This window comes from Stegodyphus dumicola, chromosome 7 (genome assembly GCF_044657685.1).
Source record: "Stegodyphus dumicola isolate Sdum_Otavi_A_Nest chromosome 7, ASM4465768v1".
Taxonomy (NCBI): domain Eukaryota; kingdom Metazoa; phylum Arthropoda; class Arachnida; order Araneae; family Eresidae; genus Stegodyphus; species Stegodyphus dumicola.
Window position 1 is genome coordinate 76,587,711 of NC_140774.1, and position 23,724 is coordinate 76,611,434.

Genomic DNA, 23,724 nt, shown 5'->3' on the forward strand with positions numbered 1-23,724 from the left:
TAAGTTCATTTCACTATCTAAATTGAGTTATTATTCAAAGTAAAAAGAACATATTATAAGTCGTGAGAGAAATAAGTTATAAGTAGCTTGTAAAAATAGTATTAATGAGAGAATTTGAACAATGCCATTGAGTTCAAACTCACAAAAAAATTAATTAGAACTTTTTCAAAGTCCCATAAAAATGTCAGTTAGAACTCTTTCTTCTTTGTTGCACAGTGTTTATATTTTCCAGATTACATACAATAAAACTGAATATTGCTGAGGATGAAAATAATTCCCAAATATTAAGTCATCTGCTATCACAGCTGTTATCCTGCAAAATTTTTCTTTTCCTTTTCTTCCTACAGATGGTTTTATTTTATTTTGATGATTTGTGATAGTCATACCTGCCAACTTTTACAAATGTTTCGTAATTTTTACGAAAATGCGTTTGTGTATACGATTTTACGATCGTAATCCATTTTTTACGATTTTTTTCCTTTTTCAAGCGTTTTTAGTGATTTTGTCGGAATTTTAAAATTTTTCGCCAATTCAGGGATTTTCGACAATAGCATCGTGTTTTACTGCCAACTACCGACTACTTCGAATCCAGTAACCTGCGGTTTCTCCCAACTCGCCGCTTAACCAGCCAATCCAATGCGCTGAACTTGTTTCTCTCACTCTTTTCTTTGTGAGCGCCAGATTATTTTTTTCGCTTTCGCTTCAGCAGCAAGGGAATTACTCAGCTCGGACTCAGCGAGCGTGGATTGTCGCATTCTGTTTTTTTTTTTTTTTTTTTTTTTTTTTTTTTGTTGTTGTTTGTTGTTGTTGTTTGCACGTGCTACGAATTTTCTTAATACGTCGTTGTTACGAAATGAGTTCAAAAAAACCGCATTCTCAATATTTTCGCCCTGCCTACAAAGCTGAATTTCCAACAATTAAAGAATCCTTCAAAGGAAGCAATAACTATGCATTTTGCAACGTGTGCATGTGTGACTTCATAATAAGTCACGGTGGAAGAAGCGACATTGTGAAGCATGATAAGTCTAAAATCTAAATCATGAAGTTAATGCTTCGGCTTCGACAACGTCAAAGAAAGTGGATGATTTTTTTTCAAATTCGGCTACAAATTCGGATGCCGATGTCATTTTGGCAGAGTGTTTGTTTACTGCATTCCTCATCGAACACAACGTGCCGCTAAGCGCTGCTGATAATGCCGGTCAACTTTTCAGACGGATGTTTCATCTTTTGACAAGTTGAAAATTCATCTTTTGAAAAGATTCGTTTTTTTATTGATAAATTTCCATTTTTGTTAACAGTTAAAGAAAATGAATGCCATAATGATGCTTTAGATGAACTGCAGAACCAATTTTCTGCTGCACGGTTTGAAGACTTTCCAGTTCTGGAGAAGATAGACTTGATGTCCTCGTTGGTACCTTAAAAAGACTAAAAAGAGCTGATGGAATACCAAAATATGATAGACTAGCAAGAGTTTTATGTGCTATTCTCGTAATTCCACACAGTAGTGCTGAGTGCGAGTGAGTCTTCAGTGTTGTGAAGAAAAACAAAACTATGTTTCGTTCTTCAGTTTCACCAAAAACTCTAGAAAACATTTTAATTGCTAAATGTTATGAGGAAACTAATTGTTATGACAGGAAATTTTCCAAAGAATTTTTGGCTAAAGCCAAAAAATGCACTCTAAATTCATTGCAATAATTTTTTTGTGTAACATTAAGTTCTTGTTTTATGTTTCCTAATAAATTTTTTAGTTACTACTTAATTGAGATTTACTAATGTAAGTACAATTTTCTTTTTTCTATTTGTATAAATTGTTATTTTTTCAATATCAAAGCATGATATTAATTCATCGTGTTCTTCTGAATTTTTATCTTTAGAAGTTGGCAGATATGAATAGTAAATTTTCCATTATTTCACAATAAATAAACATTTCTTTAGACACAGCCTGGTTAATCCAGAACCTGTGTAACACCACCCTGTTGAAGAGGAAATTGCCTGTAGATGCCTCTCTAACAATTCCATGTATGATCCTAAAGTTTAGGATTCCTTCTTAATATGTACTTGCCATATTATTTAGAGTTCTTCTAATAAATTTGAATAACAAGATCAGAAACTGCCTGCTTAGTCTGTATTATGTTGGTTCTCATAACATATATTGCCAATTTCTATTCTCTGAGCCATCCAGACGGTATAGTGGTTAGGAGAGCTCATTTCGATAACGAAGGTCCCGCATTCGAATCCCAGAGAAAGTATGGATGTAAATTCTCTGTCCCCTTATAGGAGGTAACAGTGGCTGCCTATTAGGTGCCTTAACAATAAAATGGCCACCACTCAATTATTCTCTGAAGGACTGAGAGTAACATTTTACATAAATCAAACTACATCACTGTACATTAATTTTCATATGGTCTGAAACATATTTTATGGAATTTATTGGATGGCTCAGCTTAAGCTTAGAGCAAGATTATTCTGGGAATCGCATGGAAAAACAAACATTTAACACTCTACAATACCTAAAATCAAACTTATCTTTTGATACACATTGTATCAATTAAAAATATTAGTAGGAGAAAAAAGAAAAGCAGATGAATAATATACTTTATTTACTATTAATTCATTAAACGGCAGTTTTTTTTTAAATTTTTTTTAACAGGGACAGGAAAAAAGTTCTTGGGATGGTCGAATATTGCATCTCAAGTGTAATCCATTAGATAACGCAAATGCAAAACATTTAGAAACTTTCAAAAAGCTACAAGAAGAAAATGACCATTTGAAAAAAAGAATAAAAGTTCTAGAGGAAGAAGGAGCTGCTGCTGATGATGTAACAATGAAAGTGCAACAGAAGTTGGCTAATGAAGGAGCTGATTCCACTCTTAAAAGTATTGTAAAGAACACATAAATTTAAACTTAGCATAATAGTTGTCTTCAGATAATAAATGTGTGTTTACTTAAGCATTCTTATTCTTATTCATCATGTAGGAATTAGATAATATTTAAAAATCTGTTTTAATAGATACAAAGATTTTTTCATTTTATTAGAATTAACCTTAGCCTATGGAGAGTAAAAAAAGAATTAAAAACAAACTTTTTTTATTTGTAATTTTTTTAAACTTTTTTTTTTTTTAAAAAAGCATGCAATTTATAAATACTTGCAAGAATCTTTTCTGTTCTATAATTTCTGTTTGATTTGTTTTCAGCTCTTAAAGAACAACTGGCAGCTGCAGAAAGGCAGCAACGCTTCATTCTGGAGAATGCTCGCATAAAGTCTACTGAATTTCGAGAAACTGTGTATCGACTCTTGGGTTATCGCATAGATGTTCCTGCAGCTGAAACTTACAAATTATCTCATTTGTATGCTGAATCTCGTGATGATTATTTATTATTTCAGGTAACATATATTTAATATTAGGGCAGTTGTTTTTTAACATTGTTTTAATATTCTAAAGTATTTTTTATATATTTTTGTCTTTTTTGACTTTTCTTAGCACACCAGTGGGAAAATGTGGCATATGATAGCTCTTTACAATATGGCATATGGTTCTTTATATTTACAATATGGTATATGGTTCTTTAGTGTATATATAGGGAAGTTGAAATTATTTCTGTGTTTGGTGTTTTTTTTTTAAGTAATTTATTATCCATTATGAATTTTATTGTATGTAGTTAATTACAGAAGAAATTTAAGAAGTCTTGGGATTTCATAAGTACATCTTCAGAACAAGTTCAGAACTTTGACATAGCTGTTTATTTTGAAATGATTTTAATAACTGATATTTCTCTGTTATGTAAATTATTCAACAAAAAATGAAATCTTAGCATAAAAATGCCTTGCAAAGTTTAATTCAATCGTGTACATTTTTGTCTTCTGGCATCCTGAAAATATCAATAACATCATTGCATTTTTGTATATAATTAATTAACCTTATGATAAATTTTTTATTGTTTTTTAATTTCTTAAACAATTTGTAAAGTGATATTGCCTTAAAATGAACAAAATACAGTGTTAACTTAAATACTGGGAACATTTTTTAATATAAACATGTCTGTGCATGATTTTATATTAGAAATTATACAAGGTGTGGCTATTAATTTCCAGGACTGCTCTAATAACACCGAAACAGATGATGTCAAAAATGTAACCTTTTAATATGTTTCAAAATAATCCCCATCTGTCGTAATACACTTCTGTGCTCGGCTATATAAGTTGTGGAAACAACTTTTAAAGTCCTCTTTCGGAAGGCTCTTCAACGTCGACGTTACGTTCTTCTTGATGTCTTCAACATCCACAAAACATGTTCCTTTGATCGCAGTTTTGAGTTTGGGAATGTTCAGTCATACTCTCCTGACTTCGTCCCCGCAGACTTCTTTTTGTTTCCCAAACTCAAAACTGTGATCAAAGGAACACGCTTTGTGGATGTTGAAGACATCAAGAAAAATGTGATGTCGACATTGAAGAGCCTTCCGAAAGAGGACTGTGAAAGTTGTTTCCATAACTTAGCCGAGCACAAAAGTGTGTTATGGCCGATGGAGATTACTTCAAAACATATTAAAAGGCTAAGTTTTTCTCATCATCTGTTCTGGTGTTATTAGAGCAGTCCTGAAAATTAATAGCCACACCTTTTATAATGTATATTGCTTAATAGGATTAGAAGTGATGGGTTATAAGTAGAAAAGTTCGAAAGTGCATAATAAATATAATAGCAGGTACTGAATATTTGACAACTGCTATAAAAAGTTCCAGTGAACATGTAAGTTTAAGACATGTTTTATATGCCTGGATTTTGGGAATGGCTTCAAACTTCAGGATGCATTGTAATTTTTTTCCTTAAATCAAGGCTTACTTTAAGAGAAACTCTTTATTTAATACTAGCTACTCATTTTTCATCACTGGGAGAAATCTGTAGATCTGCATAAGTAGTCTTAGTGGTGATAAGGCTACGTTTACATAAACCACTTGCTGTTATTTAATGGAGAGCATGTATGGAGACTGCTAATATATACATGATGACAGTGCAAAATCAATGCAGATTTCAAAGAAAATGGGGTATATAATATAGAGACTTGGAAACTGATAAGTGGCTGTCTATTCTGCTTGATCTGTAGTTCAACGTACAGCTGTTTGGATTGCTTATTAATGAAGAAGCTGTAATAATTCCTTTCCTTGTACATTGACAGACTGCATGTATTCAAGACAAGTTGTAGTTAGAGAAATATAAGTACTAACTGTAATATTGACTTCTAAGGAAGGGGGAAAATTTGCTGATAGCCAGTGCCATATGGAAACATGTTCTCAGGTCACAGACAAAAGACCTAAAACCGCCAGATAAAGAATTTGTTTTTATTTTATTTAGTGCACATTTGGTGTATTTTGATGTCTATTAGCTCCTAGCTGGCTGCCCATTAATCTGAGTGATTGAGGTATGGAAGATACAGTACAAAGACTCTAATCCGGACGTCCATAATCGGGAATGATCTATAACCCGGACCTCATAGCTACAAACTTTATGCGCATGCGTAAACGTATAATGCATATACACATGCAGATATGCATGTTTATGCGTGCACATATGTGTTTCTGCATGCGCATAATGCGTTTCCGCATGCACATATGCGTGTTTACGCATGCACATATGCGTTTACGCATGTGCGTTTAATGTATAACGGACGGTATAAGCTAGGCTAAAATTATCTAATTATCTATTTCAGTTAATGTTGTAGTTTGCGTTGTTCCTTAATCTTCTAATTGGATCTGGCTTATTATTTTTTGCAGACTGTTAGAGCAATTTTATAAAAGTAAGCTTGAACTTTCGATTATGTCAAAAAGAATTTCCTATTCTGGAGCTGCCAAAGGATCTACAAAGCGAAAGCATGTTTCAATGTCCATCAAACAAAAAGTGGAATTGCTGCAAAAAATGGATAAAGTCTCAAAATTATATGCATATCCATCTCAAAATTATGCGAGGAGTATGACATTGAAAAGTCAACTGTATATGACATGAGCAAAAAAAAAAGGAACTTTTTGAATATTTTGTGGATTCCGACACCCCACTTGCAATGACTAACAGAAAAAGGGTTCGTTATGATAAAAGTGGCGATCATGACAAAGGGATGAATGTTTAATAAAGTAAACAAATAAATATTAAGCCCCCCCTTTTTTGTAAATTTTGATACCCTTTAGATCATAATTGCTCTTTATTTCATAAATTGTATAATTTCTGCATGCCATCTTACCAGATTTAAATTGATGATCTATAATTTCCGGAAAAACCCCTAATCTGGAATCGCCGAAGTCCCGACGAGTCCGGATTACGGACTTTGTACTGTATAGGCTAACTGGCATTTTCACAGGACATTTAAATGTGGGTATACCATAATTGTCAGAATTCAATGAGATAAGCCCCCCCGGTTTTGGCTTTGTTCACTGTTTTTTAACATCAAGTCTTTAACTTGTCCCTGTACATTTAATGCAATTATTCATAAATTTAAATAAAATTATAATTTTCAACAATCTAATTTCTTTGTATTTAATATCATACTTCCATGCTTAAAATTTCATTGTAATACAAAAAGCCATCTACATTGTAAGTTTCTTTAGGGTTTTAAATAAAAAGAAAGCAAAATTACATGGAAACATATACTGGAGCCAATACAACAATGGTTTAGTTTTATTTTAACATATTCACTACCAGAACAGAGAAATTTATCAAACAGTGGGATCAACTTCTGTATTTCTCTGTCACAGAATTCTGCTGCCCGGCATCAGAACTATGTATTAAGCTGTCTACATTTCTTTGTTAGTTTTAAAATTCTGACCAAACAGGAATTTCTTGAGGTGTTAAAAAAAGTGGAAGTTATTGCGAGTGAAGGCAGAATTATAGGATGGGTAATCAAACATCTTTTTGCAGAACTCCTTGAGCAAATGTTTTGTGCATTGAGCAGTATGTGGGTGAGAATTATCATGGATCAACACAACACTTGCACTGAGCATCTCACATCTTTTGTTCTCGAGGGCTCGTAGCAGTTTCTGCAATGTTTTACTATAATGGTCAGCACTAATTAGTTTACTTCTTCCCAGGATGCCAATGTGCAGAATATCCTTTCTGCTCTTTGACATCCTGGGTATTGTGCACATCCATTTTTTCCAGACAGAATCTGCTTAAATTTTGTACTGCACTGAAATCTAATCTGATGCCAGTTCATTGATTTCTGCTTGGGTTTTGAGACAAAGTGAGCAGCCTATGTTTTCTCACCTGGTATGATTCTGTTCAGGAACTCATCACCATTCTCATGGTATCACTGCAGATGCTGATCCAGGAATGCATTTGTTTTCGTATTTGGGTGTTGAGTTTTTTGGCATTCACCCGAAATGCAGTTTTCAGAGCAAGGAGTGATTTGCGATAATTTCATTCAGTAAAGAATGTAATATATGGGGAAAATGTCTGCTAAGTTCCGTAACTAGGAAGCAATAGTTCTCCAAAATATATTGTCGCTTTTAGTGCACAAAGTACCGACTGATGAGGGACATCTGCCCAGTGTGCTCCTGATCATGGATTGTCATGATGACTTTTGTAAAACTGCTTGCACTAATGGTACACCATCTGCATACTTGTGATGTGAAGCTCATAAACTTGACACAACTGGTGTTAGCTTCTCTGCTTTTAAAAGCTTTATCAGATCTACTCTCACACTTAGGAGGTAAAAATTAAAGGTGGGCATTTTAAACCGATATAATTGTGATATTATTGATTTTAATTAATGTCATATGCATATGAGAGCCATATCCTAAATCTTTCAGGCATGTGTATTTGCCTTTTTCAGTGCATGTCCTGCCATCTGTTGTTAATATGGGAACTTACTTTTTGGATACACCTTGTATGTCCACTTCTATTTCATATTACATAACCTACCTTTGTTGAGGTGTATAGTTAGTTTGTGTTCACTAATTATCAGTTTTGTTTACCAGTGAAGTTATTTTCATTGATTTAATTAAATGTAGGAAAAGCAGTTGAAGTATACTGGCAATGAGCACTTTCCTCATGTGTTTCCTACATTCTTTTCTTGCAAACCATAGATGTTATTGAAATTTAAAAAATATTATTATTATTATTGGTGGAGGACGTTATTCATTTAACTTATTCTGAACATATATTTTAGAATATATTTTGGTACTATACTTTTAAATGTGAAAATTTCAGATTAATTCAGAAGGAATCCAGCTGGTTGAAACAGAGTATTCTAAACAGTTAGGTGATCGCATGGAGTTGTACTTACAACAGTATGACAGTTTTCCTGCATTTTTAGCAAGTTTAACTATGGATCTCTTCAGTCAACAGACATATATGATGAATTAATAATTGGAACTGTATGTTTATACTTCTGTGTTGTATCATAAAATGTGCATTTTATCTCTTGTAATATAAGTTGTAAGTTATATATGTCCTTAGGGGTTAGATTATTTTATGTAGTTTTGTTATTTTTGTAATTAGTTTACATTTCATTTATTTAAATATTCACAACCTATTAAAAATATTTTGAAAAACATTTGGGAGCCATTTCATTTTACTGATTTAAAATACAGCAATAATGATTACAGATATACATTTAAATTAGAGAAATGCTGTTAAATTTCCTGCTTTCATTGGGGAATGCATAAAAGAAAAGATTTCAGGCTGTTAAATATTTATTAAGAAATTATCAGCAACATTCAAAAATACTGATTTTAATGTGACAAAATATTTCTTTGTGTTATAAATATGCACACAACACATACATATATATCACTTAACACTAGAACTGCAGTAGGGGTAATTTTGATCCCTGAACACTTTCGGCTGTTGATTACTTTTGTTTTATTGGAAGAAATCGTTTGGAATTTTTTGACTTGATTTTTTGACCTAAATAGATAATAAATATTTGTAAAAAAAATTTCAGCATTCTAGGTTTGTTAGTTTTTGAAATATTGGCATGTATTCCTAGAACGGCTGTCATTATGACTCCTTTACTTTTATCTCTTTTTCTGCTCTAAGGCATTGTCAAAAAATCAATGAAAAACATTCACTGATAAGGATTTTTCGATTGCATTCATACTATCTCCCAGATGGATAAAAACCTGAGTGGTCTCACTACTTTGTAATGTCTACATAAGCTGTTGTTCCTTATGTTTGCAATTATCTATTTGTTTGAAGAAAATACTGCAAGGTAGGTAGATGCAGAGTTTTTCATGCTTAATTTCTTTTCAGAAATAGTTTATTTTACAGATGTATTTTCCCGTTTGTTAGTTCAGCTTACTGCAGGTGATAACAGTTAGGACAGATATTTTCTTGGTAATCCCAAATATGTATTTCAGTACATATGAATTCTGCCCTCAAGTTCATTATCACCTTTCCTCTACACTGTGAGAATCATATGCTAAAATATATTTCCTATCGTTTTCTGATAGTCTGATATTTTTCTACTTTTTTCAACTTTTACAAAGTATGTCTAATAAGTGGAAAAGAGGTCTTATGGATGAAGAAATTAAAAAATTGTTGCAGGAGCTATCTGAAAATGAATCTGATGGAGGTGAGATTGATAATTTTTCTGTAGAAATTGAAGATGAATTCCAGACACTAACTATTAGTGAATCTGAGGACAGCGAAGTAAACGAATAAGAACTCAGCAGAAATAAACGAGCAAAAACAGATCAGGGTATTTGCAAAACTGTTTTTACAGCTCCTGATAACACTATATGGAATGAAATAAATTCCAAAAATTCAGTCTGCTGCCGTGTTGCTGCTTATAATGTTCTAAAAGAAACCAGCAGGGCCAACATCTTTTGTAAATAGTCATGTTTCTGAGGACAAAGTGTCTAGTGCTTTCAAGCTTTTTATTGATGATGATATCTTGCTGCACATAAAGAAATGTACAGAATCCGAAGCTCATCGGCAACTTGGAAATGAAGATTGAAAGTTATCTCTGGCTGAGTTAGATGCTTTTGTCACTATATTGTATGTTCGAGGAGTAATAGGAGCAAAGGGCTAAGATTTATATTCCTTGCAGTCTGAAGCATGAGGAATACCATTTTGCAAAGGAACTATATCAAGATATAGATTCAAAAAAATAAAACGATTTTTAAGGTTTGATGAAAAGACGACAAGATCTACTGGATTACAGACTGATAAATTTGCTCTTGCATCAGACATGTGGAACAAATTTATTGAAAACTGCAAAATGTGCTACCGGCCAGGACAAAATATTTCAGTTGATGAACAATTATTCCCATCTAAAGCTAGGTGTAGATTTACACAATATATACCTAATAAACCTCACAAATTTGGAATAAAATTTTGGTTATCTGTCGATGTTGAAGCTAAATACCTCTTGAATGGATTTCCTTATCTAGGAAAAGGTGAAACAGCAAATCTTTAATTACGTTTGCCTGAAAATATTGTCATAAAATTAACGGAGCCACATCAAAACAAAAAGAGGAATATCACCATGGATAACTATTTTACTAGCATTAAATTAACAGAAATACTCAAGTCAGAAAATACAACTATGGTCGGCACAATGAAAAAGAACAGAAGAGAAATTCTTATATCTTTTCTAAAATATGCGTAATCTTTATTCATCGACAATAGTGTAACGTGATAATATCACACTTATTATCTATCAAGGCAAAAGAAACAAAAGCGTTTTTCTACTGAGCTCATTATATTCTACTGTAAAATCTGAAGACAGTCTCAAGAAGTTGCCTGATTCAATAGCCTTTTACAATGCAACAAAGTATGGTGTGGAAATTCGTGATCAGATGTGCTGAAAATAATCAGTTAAATCTGCTTCTAGAGGATTACCTGTATAAATAGTTTTCAGTATTTTGGATCATGCAGCTTTGAACACCTGGATAATTTATAAAAGTGTAATTTATAAAAAACACCATTAACAGGAGAGATTGTCTACTGAAATTAGGAGAGGAGTTAAGAAAGGTATATATGGTTTCAAAACTCCCAAAGATCCTTCCTTCAGAAAAACACATGAAAAGAAAATGGATATAAAAAAGGTGTCAAGTATAAAGCTGCAATGGCACAAATCTCAAGAATATTGTGCATCTTGTTCCAAAGTTGTGTGCGGAAAATGCAATGGAAAAATTGTTAAAAATAATTTTTATATCAACTGCATTAATTCTTAATATGTATGTGTGATCTCTAATATTTTATACATTAAGTAGAATTGAAACAAAATGCTTTACATATTCCATTCAGCTCCACATATAATGATATAACTGAAACATCAGAGAACATTTCTCATTTCTGGATTTAGAGAGTGAATCATCCTTCGAGTAAGTACATAAAAAAATATTATTATATAAATTGTGTTTTATTTTAGTTTACATTAGTTTTAATTTGTGAAACCATTTATTTGAAATCAATTCTTATATCAAATTAATGAGTTATTTGAGTAATTATAGTATGATCCAATTGATTGCCATGTACTCGATACATTGACAGTATTTTAAAAAGTCAATAAATTATCATGTGATATTAAATATAAATTATGAAATACATATTAAGTACATATTTGTGCCAACATATGGCATTTAAAATTGCTTTACCATTGTTATTTCAGTACTTTCATCGAAGGGTTAAAATGACCCCTTACCGCCGTTCCAGTAGGTAAGATTTTCCCGCCGTTCTAGTGTTTAATGCACATAACCACTTTTTTATATTCTTCTTTTCAGAGTATTGAGAAAAATAAATATATTCAGGCATTGGGTGGAGTGCACAAAATCAGTTAATATATATATATATATATATATTAAGCTCAACAAATGCATTAAGTTGCAAAGGTCTGCCATTTATAAGAGCATGCATTCATTTATATTATTAGGTCTACGAGTCAGAAACAACTTAATGTGTGGAAAAGCTCAAAGAAGTGAAGCAAATGTTAACCCTGACAAAAACATGATTTTCTTTATAATTATTTGTCCTGGGTTTATTCATAGAATATATATACACTTGCAACAAAGTATGGTGTGGAAATTCGTGATCAGATGTGCTGAAAATAATCAGTTAAATCTGCTTCTAGAGGATTGCCTGTATAAATAGTTTTCAGTATTTTGGATCATGCAGCTTTGAACACCTGGATAATTTATATGAATTGAAACGAAATGCTTTACATATTCCATTCAGCTCCACATATAATGATATAACTGAAACATCAGAGAACATTTCTCATTTCTGGATTTAGAGAGTGAATCATCCTTCGAGTAAGTACATAAAAAAATATTATTATATAAGAAATAAAAATAAGCAACAAATGCTACAAGAAAAAGTACAAATGTGAAAAAGGGATTAAAACATACAATTTACACATTAGGTAAAGGTTGAATTACAAAATACAAATGGGCAACCAAAATTAGTATAAAATATAATCCCATGGTCACATCACAATGCCTTAAAAAAGAGTGTAATGGAACTCTGCATCAGTTTGTAAGCAGTGATATTTCCGTGTAATCCAAGATAACCAAAGTGGAAAGTGTGAGCCATAGATACCACTTGCATGATGAAATGCGTTGGAAGGCTGTCGGGATTTTGCAAGCTGGTGCATGACAGTCCGCTGTTGCAAGAGTGCTGAATGTGTATTGTAGTATCATCAATAGGCTATGGAATCATTATCAATAGGATCAAAAACCCCTCTAGAAGAAGTGCATCTGGACATTGGAGGATTACCACATTGGCAGACGATTGCTTTCTGTTGCTATGTGCAAGATCACTAACACATAACAGTTGGTGTCCCATCTTTTTGCTGCTGCAGTATGGCCCATATCCTGAAACTCTGTTGCATTAACTCCATGAAGGTAGACTGTATGCCTGACGGATGCAGTTAAATTGGGCCCGTGAAAATCGCAGTTGAGCACCAGAACAGTGGGGCCACATACTCTTTATGGATTAGTCTTGATTTAACACCCAGAATGATACCTGATGGGCAGTGACAAGGACATGCTATTGGATGCCGAACATCATTGAAAGGTACCATTATAGAAGAGGAGGCTAACTTCTACAGGCTGGGATAGCAACGAAGGGCCAGACGGACCTCTGTGTCATTCCTGGTGTTTCTGTCCCAGCCATCTGATATTGTAACAAAATTCTACATCCTCTTGTATGTCCTTTTATTGCTGTATTGGGTACCAATGCAATATTTATGGATGATAATGCTTGCCTGCATAGAATAAATTAGAATGAAAACTCTGGAATTCTAGTAAAAGTAAGTGAGAATTTTAAACTGAAATGTAATTATGAAATTTTTAACAACAAATGTATTACTAAATTGTATTGTGTAGTAAAGCTGAAAATAAGTGATATATATGTAATCTATTGGAAAAGCTTATTGCAAAGACAGAATGACAGATGCAGCCATAGATTCAACATAATTTTATTATTGGATAAAGCTTATTAACATTTTAATCAAATTTATGTAATTATGGGCAGGATATGCACCTTACATTTTTTTATAGCTTAGCGCATCTTTAGACAGAGAAAAGAGTGGTGACGTATTACTTTGATGCATGCAAGTCCTTATTTAGAAGAAAAACATAGGGATGATAAAGAATGGTTTGATTTCAACAGAAATCTTATTCAATGATTGGATAAGAGATGTCTTCACTGCAGCGTTGCATTAATATCTTAAGATGCAGGTTAATTTTGAAATGATGCAATGAAAAATAAAATGGACTCTTGCCATTAGAAATTTGCTTTATATATTTTTGCCTCACATACATGCATCTTAATATGTTTATATAGGTAAAGAATATATAAATTCCATAAAATATCGTATCAAATGCCTTATAAAATATATAATTGGAGATGATGTTAATAATCTGTTATACATTCAGTACCATTGAACGATGTTCATTTTCAGAAGATATTGCTTTTGAAAGAAAGGTTATTATTTGCATTTTGAAATATACAGCCTTTCCACTTGGAAATAGTTAAAATTTTAATTTTATGTGAATTAATTATTGTTAATTTTGGTGTGAATCTGTTGCATTTATTTACAGTTAAATTTCAGTGTGATAAAGCTATTGTAAATGTAACAATTAGATTCAGTAAGTAGTGTTTCTTCTGCAGATTTTTAATTTTCTAGTGGCTAAATTACCAATTAGCAAGGAAGCAGTAATATAGTGTCAGTGATCAGTTTTCAGATATGGCTCTTAAATCCTGGTAATTTATCTAAAGTTTGGCTTATAATGTGCAAATTGTGTGGGAGGGGTCTTAGTTTTTCCTATGTATTACATAATTATGAATTTTTCCTTAGAAAGTCCTTCACAGAGGCATCCTTCATTAGGAACATACTTGTCTATTATAGATTCCTTGCATATTTGTCTATTATAGTTGATAAATCCTGTAATTAATATATTTTTTAGCAAAGGTACAAGATGTATAAAAAGACTGAACAATTCTTTTAAATATGAACCATTCTTTTAATACTGATGAATTTAATGATTGAAGTTATTAAATTATAAATACACTGGAACCTGAAAATAGTAAAGGCATATAATGACTAAAATCAAAATCCTTGGTCTAATAGATATGTAGTGGCCCAGTTATTGCATGAGAAATAATTATTTTTTATTTCATATATTTGTTCATGTGTTTAATTATTTTATAAAATTAACTTTAATATTTTGTTAATATTCATATTTATATTTCTTTTATGCTGAATGGTAATAAGTAGTTCATATTTAAATTTCTTTATGCTGAATGGCAACTAGTTCTAGTTGTGATTCATGATTGTAAGGTTTTGGTTTCAAAACTTTGCTCGTAGCGTTGCATTTCGATAGCTGGAAAATAAAATGCAATAAACTTAGCTATTTGTTTATAATTCATGCTGTTCCTAATCACAAATTAATTTTAAACATTAGTAGCCAAGGCTACATCGTGGTGAGTCAACAAATGACTCTTCTGAAACTGCTATGAAAGATACGATGCAGTCACCGGATCTTCATAAGGTGAGTGTAAAAATACCTCTTTTTTGGACTGATAAACCAGAAATATGGTTTTTTCAAGTTGAAGCTCAGTTCAAAATTAATAATATCGTTTCAGAAGAAACGAAATTTAATTATTTAGTTTCACAGCTTGAACCTAAGTTCGTCGAAAATATTGGGACATTGTAACGAACGATAGTGCCTTAAAATATTCGGATGCTAAAATTAGGTTATTACATTTATTCAAAGAAAGTGAAAATGTACGGATTAAACGTTTGATTACTGGTATCGAACTTGGAGACATGAAACCAAGCCAACTTTTGCTGAAGTTGAGATCAGTTGCTACTACAGATGTGTCTGAAAATCTAATCAAAACTTTATGGCTGGAGAAGCTACCTGACTCAATAAAAAATATATTATTAGTTAGTGATGAAGATGTAACCAAGTTAGCGTCTATGGCAGATAAAATTAGTGATATGAATCGGAAACCAGAAGTATTTAGTGCTAATGCTCCTTCCGTTCCCGCAAATGATTTGTTGCAAAGAATTACCTTTCTGGAAAAAAAATTGATCAAATAACCATTCGCTCAAGATGCAGGGACTCGGATTTACGTAATTCACGTTCACGATCTCGAAGCCGATCTCGTAAACGATATGACCCTACTGGCAAATTTTGTTTCTATCACTTTCGATTTGGAGCAAAATATATTCCAGAGAAATGCCAGCTTCCGTGTGCTTGGGTAAAAAACGATTCCAAAAACCAGGAAAACTCGAATCTGCAGTAGGTTCAGCGGCAAACGCTGCTGCAGAAAATATGAAGGATTGTCGCAAATTTCGTTTATTCGTTCGTGACCGAAGATCAAATTTGCACTTTCTTATTGATAGCGGAGCTGACGTAAGCTTAATTCCTGCTACTTCACAGAATAAATGTAAAACTGAATACAAACTGTATGCAGCTAATGGCACTGATATTTCCACTTATGGCATAAAAACGCTAACTCTTGATTTAGGATTACGTCGTGATTTTCAGTTTCCATTCATAACTGCTGATGTCACAAAAGGTATTTTAGGAGCTGACTTTCTTCACAAATATAAATTGCTTATCGATGTAAATAAGAAAAAATTAATTGATGGCGTAACACAGCTTTGTGTTCAGTGTGATGTCGCTGCTATTTCCACTGATTACGCAGTAACCACATTAAATAAATCCATAAAAATTTTCGATTTACTGTCGAAATATCCCGAAATTTCTAAACGTAACCTTTTTCCTACACAAATTAAACAAGGTGTTACACATTTTATTACGACTGATGGTCAACCCGTTTATTCAAAGGCACGAGAGCTCGATCCAAAACGCTTAGCTATAGCTAAAGAGGAATTTAAATTTATGCTTGACAATGGAATAATTCGTCCATCAAACTCCCAGTGGTGAAGCCCCTTGCACCTTGTTACGAAAAAGGATGGTTCATATCGTCCTTGCGGAGACTACCGACGATTAAATGCGCAGACGATACCTGATCGATACCCAATTCCTCGCATTGAAGATTTTCATCATATTTTAAGAGGTACAAATATTTTTTCTAAAATTGATTTATTCAAAGCTTATTTTCAAATTCCCATTGCAGAAGAAGAAAAATGTAAAACGGCTATCATCACTCCTTTCGGTTTATACGAATTTAATGTAATGAGTTTCGGTTTAAAAAATACTTCTGCAACGTTCCAACGATTTATTCACGAAGTCTTTAGAGGATTAGAATTCGTTTTTCCCTATTTAGACGATATACTCATTGCATTCAGTACCCACGAAAATCACCTTAAATTAGTTTTCGAAAGATTATATACATTTGGGTTAAGAATTAATGTTTCAAAATCTGTATTTGCTGTTCCACAAATCGAGTTTCTAGGCTACCTAATTACACCTAAGGGTTCCCGTCCTTTGCCAGAAAGAGTTCAAGCTATTACTAACTACAAACGACCAGAAACAATTCATGAACTTAGAACTTTTCTTGGAATACTTAACTTTTATCGTCGTTATATAAAGGATGCAGCGAAGAATCAAGCATTGTTACATGCGTATCTTAAGGGAGCTAAAAAGAGGGACAAACGTAAAATCGAATGGACTGAAAAAGCTGAAAAACAGTTTGAAAAGTGCAAGAATGACCTGGTGAACACGGCACTGTTGTCTTTCCATAATTCTGAACTACCTCTGGCGTTATTTACAGATGCTTCAGATATGGCGATTGGCTCAGTGTTGCAACAATACGAAAACTTCTCGTGGGAAGCCAATAGTATTTTTTTCTAAAACATTAAATGATATTCAGCAAAAATATAGCACCTATGATAAAGAACTATTAAGCATATATCTTTCAGTTAGATACTTTAAGCATTATCTAGAAGGAAGAGTATTTACAATTTATACAGATCACAAGTCCTTAATATTCGCCTTTCGTCAAAAACTTGACAAAGCAGCACCTAGACAGGCTCGCCAACTTCAATACATCTCCCAGTTTTCGACTGATATCAAATATGTAAAAGGTGAGAATAATATTGTGGCGGATACATTATCTAGAGTTAATGAAATTTCATCGATAGATTATGATAAAATAGCTGATGAACAAACTCAAGATGAAGAACTGAAGAGTTTGCAAACCACTACTTCCTTGAATTTAAAGCAATGTTCTCTACCTTCGGGGAAATATTTGTGGTGTGATACATTAACTAAACATATTCGGCCGTATATTCCTTAAGCTTTCAGAAAACACGTCTTTCAGCGAATTCATGGTTTATCACATCCAGGAACAAAATCGACTAATTAATGACATCAAAATTCATTTGGCCTAATATAAAAAAAGATGTACAGTTGTGGACAAGAACCTGCATTCCTTGCCTAAAAGCTAAAATCAGTCGGCATACCAAAACAAAATTAGGTGAGTTTGAAGTACCACCAGGAAGATTTTCTGTCATCCATATTGATCTCATTGGACCACTTCCACCATCTAAAGGGAATATTTATTGTCTTCCTTGCATAGATAGATTTTCGAATTGGATAGAAGCAATTCCTTTAGAAAATATTTCCGCTGAGACTGTCGCAAGAGCCTTTTATAGCACCTGGATTGCGCGTTTCGGACCGCCAAGTAAACTTATTAGTGATCGTGGATCCCAATTTAAAAGTGATACATTACGAGCTTTGTCCAAAATCTGTGGCATCAATTTACAACACACTACTGCCTACCACCCCTCGTGTAATGGCAAAGTTGAGCGCCTTCATCGAACATTAAAAACAGCATTAAATGCCCACAACAACATATCTTGGACGGACTCGTTACCAACAGTACTTTTGGGTTTGTGTACTGCTATTCAAGAAGACACAAATCATTCTATTGCGCAAGTAGTTTATGGCCAGAGTCTCAGACTTCCTGGAGAGTTTTTCAGCGAACCAAGTATCCAAACAGCATCGGAGACTTTAGCTAAATAAACTCCAGAAACAGATGGAAGTTGTTGGCCCTAGATTAATTCGTAAAAATTCATCTGAACGGACATTTGTACATAAAGACTTAAAAACTTGTTCTCATGTGTTTCAGCGAATAGATCGGGTAAAAAAACCTCTGGAACCTCCTTATGAAGGACCATTTCCTGTTATTGATCGCAAGGACAAATATTTTACTATTAGCATAAAAGGAAAACATGTTAATGTATCCCTGGATCACTTGAAACCAGCACATATTTTAGCTGAGGAAAATTCCCAATTGATACAACCTGACTACAGTAACTTGCAGCGACCGGATTCAAATTCTGATGTGAATCAAAAACATTCTCGCACAGCCAGAAGTATACGTTTACTTGGTAGATTCAAGGACTGACTAAATTATTTTGATAGTGGTTAACACTGCAATACTAGTTGCTACCTATTTCTCGACCTTCGTAACGTAACTGGTGGGGGAGTAGTGTAGTGGCCCAGTTATTGCATGAGAAATAATTACTTTTTATTTCATATATTTGTTCATGTGTTTAATTATTTTATAAAATTAACTTTAATATTTTGTTAATATTCATATTTATATTTCTTTTATGCTGAATGGCAATAAGTAGTTCATATTTATATTTAAATTTCTTTATGCTGAATGGCAACTAGTTCTAGTTCTGATTCATGATTTGGTTTCAAAACTTTGCTCGTAGCGTCGCATTTCGATAGCTGAAAAATAAAATGCAATAAACTTAGCTATTTGTTTATAATTCATGCTGTTCCAAATCACAATTTTAAACATTAGTAACCAAGGCTACAGATGCACTATTAGTAATTCAGTTCAATAATGCGTATAAATAAATGGAAATTAGAAGTGAAAAGAATCGCAAAACGCATATTACTTAATTTAAAATTTTAACTTTGAGAAGATTTCCTTGAAGTGGCTGTAACCAAACAACTCACATAGAAAGACAGTGGGAATTATTCGAGTATTTTGAACTTATCGGTCGGTGTACCGAATTTGTACCTGAATGCAAAGAAGTTTGGTAGGGCAAAGCAGAACTGTTATCAGTACTGGGAAGAGTTTACAGAAATCATGCATATTAAGACTATATCTGTTATAATTTCTGAAATTTAGGAACCAAAGTGCTGTTAAAATTTATATGAATTCAATGCCAGATATCACTCATATTAATGAATACATATTTGTTATAACTTGGTATATTCTATCTGTTGATGTCATGCTTAAAGACTTTTGCACTTTATTCTGCTTCATAGTCATAATACTGAGCACCTTCCACTCACACTGATCTTCTTTGCAAAAGAAATATCATAGATATTAAGAATTACAAGCATCTGTTCTGGAATAGTGCCCAGCTAGATGCTATTTAAGACTGCAAACTAAAATCAGGAAAAGAAATATGGGGTGATTATAAATAATTGATCAGCTTGTAAAACATATTTCAAACACTATTTATTACACATGGAATAATGAATGATGTAATTAAAATTAATGTTAAGTATCCATATTTAAATCTCAGTTTTAAAATTTATGTAGCTTTCTCAATGAGGATCTCTCATATCACTGAAGGGCAGATCATATAACCCCCCCCTCAAGGGCATATAATGACTTAATTATGTGCCCAAAATTCTACAAGATGTGGCGGCTGTTAATTCGCACGTGTGAAATTCTTCCACCTTTTGATGTATCTGGTTCCGATTCAAATGAGATATTTCACGTCACATTTTCTGTCTGATATTCGTTGAAAGTGAAAGTTTCTTTATTCTTGTTTCCCTGACTTCCTGGCATGCTTAATTGGCAGTGAGAAGAAAACAATTGTTAGACAGGGAGTCTGACTCTGGCATGATAATTTTAGCAAAAATTTGTAAGCATCAAAAGCTTTCAACTGCAGTCTGTGTATTAAAAAAATTCTGCTTCCTAAAGAAAATAGAAATCGAAATGAATATTAGAAATTCAAAAGAAAATGAAATTTGCATCAAAGACATTAATATCTACATTTTGAAAAAATTAGTATCAGTTAGGTTACCACACCCAGTTTGGTATTAAAGATATCATAGAATGGCTACACAAAATATAGAAATTTGAGATAATTTTTATTTTTTAGCTGTGACAAATAATTTAAGAGTGCTCAGTTTGACAAGTTGCTGTAATACAGAGATCTCCAACCTTTTGGTACCTTAGAGCACATAGAATACTGATGAAGCAGCAGACACATATTTTTTCAAGGTAAATTTATGTGTTGACATAGTTAATAGTATGCATAATATACTCCACTCCCCCCAAAAATATCCAAAAATATAATTTTCAGGTTTTGATTGTATTTTTATGCAAAATAAAAGATAATGCAAACAAAACTTATCAAATTTGTTGGTATAAAAATTCGGTACTCTTCTGTTATCGGAATAGGACTCAGAAACAGATATGTGTCTGTATGCACAAACGTATGCATGTACATATATAAATGCATACATGAACACATACATCCATATATATATATATATATATATATATATATGTATACATATTGCTCAGTAATTTATATTTAAATTGAATAAGTGTAATTGTTGTCACTGGAGAGAGAACATCTCAGCTCCGTTGTTAAGTTGGTTGCTTAGTTACTGTTGTTGGGAGTTTGGTTTCCTGTGAACCGAGATATCTGAATTAGCTTTCTTTTTCTCTTTGCATTGCATTGTATTTTAATGCTTTTAGTAGTTTGCAGTATAACTACCGATTTTATTGCGTGATATTATGAACACTTGTACGAATATTTATCAGGAAAATTTCAGTGCTCTGATATATTTCTTTTGATAAGAATAAATTTTAACAACCTATTATGAGACTTATGCATTCAATCTATTATGAACCTATATGTATGCAATACTTATTGGTGTTCTGGAGTGGGGTTGAATGCCAGTGACAATAGTGATGGAGAAATAATTATGGCAGTTGGTGGCAGCCTTGGTAAAAGCGCAGAATAGGCTGTATTCACAATGTATTCTCCATGAACCTTATAATATATAGACTAACCCAGTGGGGGGGGCGTCACCGACATGTCCGCAAGAAAGAGTAGGGACGATCTGGTTTACTTTAACACTGAAATCTATGGCGTTTGTATCACTTAACTCTTTTTAATTATTAAATGTGATACGTTGTATAGTGATGAGATTATGAAAGCCACAGTTTTTTCCAAATCGGATTTACTATATCTCATTAAAGCACTTTTTACTGCATTTGGCGCATTTTTTTTCACGCGTAATTCTTGTACAAACATCTTTACATTGGTAAAATGGTAAAAACTCTAAGCACAAAATTTATGAACTTAATTTTGCGTACAAATAACGTAAAATTAAACAAGATTGATAGTACGTGATGCTTTGAAATAGATAAGGTAAAATTAAACAAAATCTGATATATATATATATATATTTAATGACCATTTTCTGGCAGAGATTTTCAAAACTATAATAACATTACAAAACAATCATCTATTTGATTATATCATCATTAACTTATTAACATTAAAGTGGAATATTTATTTTTGTAATTTATAAAATTCGAAGCATAAAATTTTCTGAATAGAATGAAGAGGTGGGAAAAAAAAAGGTAAAATAAAATCCTTCGCCCGTAAACCACATACATTTGAAAACAGCATATCTTTAGAATTTCCGCACTGGAGATAAAACTGTTATTTTCCGTACAGTGCTCGCTCTGAACTCATTGAGTTTGTTAATGAAAATTCGTTAACGTTTTTACAAAATATGAAATAGATTAAAACAAATTCGAAATTCAGCCGTCCAGATGCCCATGTTTGGGGGGGATTACATTATTCAAAATTTAATGGCTCTAGATACTGTCGTTTTCGTCACAGTGCGAAACACACATGTATTCATGCAGATTCTTCATTATTTAATTTCTTTAAATATAATACAGGGCGATAATATTTGGTAACAACAATTTTCAAGGAGAAACGGACATTTATAGCAAAACAGCGCAAAATGCCGCTTCGAAACTAACAGCCTTTCTAAGCTACCGCCCCTTTGGGCTAATAAATTAAATTAACAGTAAATAAAAAAAAAATCTTATGCAGAACTAAAAATAAATTTAAAAATAATCACCATAAAATACAAGCAAAATTAATTATTACGGTTAAATATAATTTTAATATTAGAATTAAATGTATAAAAATTATTAAGGAGTCAAAAGTGTTTACCACTATGATGTATTATGAAATATAATTGAAATAAAATTCCTTTATAGAAATTTTGCTCATCTATAATTTTAAAAAAGCAGCACAATATAGAATTTTAAACTAAACTTTCAAAAATTCGTTTTTAAATATTTTAGTTTTTTTTACTTATTTACACCAATAAAAAGCATAAAATTGCTTGGTTGAAATTTTCTATTAGTTCAGATTTAAAATATCATTTTCTAAAAGAAGTAGTTACAAATTTCCTTACAGCATTCCTTACAAGAAAAGCTAAAAAAATATCCAGCCCTGAAAGTATGCAATAGCTTTATAATTATTTGGAACGTTAATTATGCTTGATAAATATGCTAAATTTTTAAAAAATCAATTTCAATTTCAAAAATAAAAATATGTGGGAATGAGATACATTCCGATGACATCAGAGATCACGTGACTTATGCATAGCTAATGTAAACAAACAATGCAGATGACCTCAGAGATCACATGACTTATGTATAGCTAATGTAAACAACAAGGTCATTCTTCCTCTTCTTCTGTTGCAGAATGTATCTCATTCTAATTTGTGAAATGAGGTGCTACAACCAGCTTTTTCTTGACAATTATACACGCTGCAATAGGCAACCACTGTTAAATTTCTGCAAGTCGTCCCTACTCCTCCGGATGTGATCAAGGTGACAGCCTGGAACACCTCAGAAGGGGGAGAAAACCTAGGGTTGGTCTATTTCTTATAAGGTCCATGATATTCTCGCATTTACACTACGCGTACTTTCTATTTTCTCTTAAAAATACAATAATAAATTGTTTATTATTGTAAATTAATATTAAATTCTTTACTTTAAATTTACATTTATAACAGGGTTGCCACGCTACCTGGAGAACCGGGAAAAGTCAGGGAATTCGAAAATTGACCAAAATATTCAGGGAAAAGTCAGGGAATTTAAGTATTTTTGTCAAAATCTGGAAAAGTCAGGGAAGTTCATACAACGATCCCGCCAAAAAAAGCGATTTTTGCGCCGACGTCGGAAGAGGTAACTTTTTTGGCGAATTATGTATCACGTGAGTGTCATTCGGGTA

General features: G+C 32.5%; 3 protein-coding genes across 14 annotated transcripts in view; 2 read left to right on the forward strand and 1 right to left on the reverse strand.

Annotated features, from left to right (window-relative positions):
- The window catches only part of LOC118195371 (mitotic spindle assembly checkpoint protein MAD1-like), a 126,349-nt gene extending 117,811 nt beyond the window's left edge, over window positions 1–8,538 (forward strand). For 2 of the 3 annotated variants that reach the window (XM_085820491.1, XM_085820493.1), the window contains 3 exons: window positions 2,651–2,876; window positions 3,195–3,385; window positions 8,193–8,538. In XM_085820491.1, coding sequence (XP_085676617.1) covers window positions 2,651–2,876; window positions 3,195–3,385; window positions 8,193–8,348 — 573 coding nt within the window. In that variant the 3' untranslated portion in view covers window positions 8,349–8,538. Of the gene's footprint in view, window positions 1–2,650; window positions 2,877–3,194; window positions 3,386–3,482; window positions 3,639–8,192 lie in introns of those variants that run through there. The other variant, XM_085820492.1, reaches the window with a different exon arrangement.
- Window positions 8,539–8,685: 147 nt separating this feature from the next.
- The window catches only part of LOC118196793 (uncharacterized), a 117,489-nt gene continuing 102,450 nt past the window's right edge, over window positions 8,686–23,724 (forward strand). Inside the window, exon 1 of one of the 2 annotated variants that reach the window (XM_085820496.1) lies at window positions 8,686–9,195. The gene's annotated coding sequence lies outside the window, so the exon portion shown is untranslated. Of the gene's footprint in view, window positions 9,196–12,164; window positions 12,242–23,724 lie in introns of those variants that run through there. The other variant, XM_085820497.1, reaches the window with a different exon arrangement.
- LOC118189802 (uncharacterized) overlaps window positions 12,243–23,724 on the reverse strand; it is a 68,956-nt gene continuing 57,474 nt past the window's right edge. For 4 of the 9 annotated variants that reach the window (XR_004758318.2, XR_004758320.2, XM_035360469.2 and 1 more), the window contains one exon: window positions 19,879–20,360. Coding sequence is in view for 4 of the 9 variants with exons in the window: in XM_035360469.2 (XP_035216360.1) it covers window positions 20,315–20,360 (46 nt within the window). In the remaining 5 variants the exon portion in view is untranslated. Of the gene's footprint in view, window positions 13,195–19,878; window positions 20,361–23,724 lie in introns of those variants that run through there. The other 5 variants (XM_035360468.2, XM_085820498.1, XR_004758319.2 and 2 more) reach the window with 4 other exon arrangements.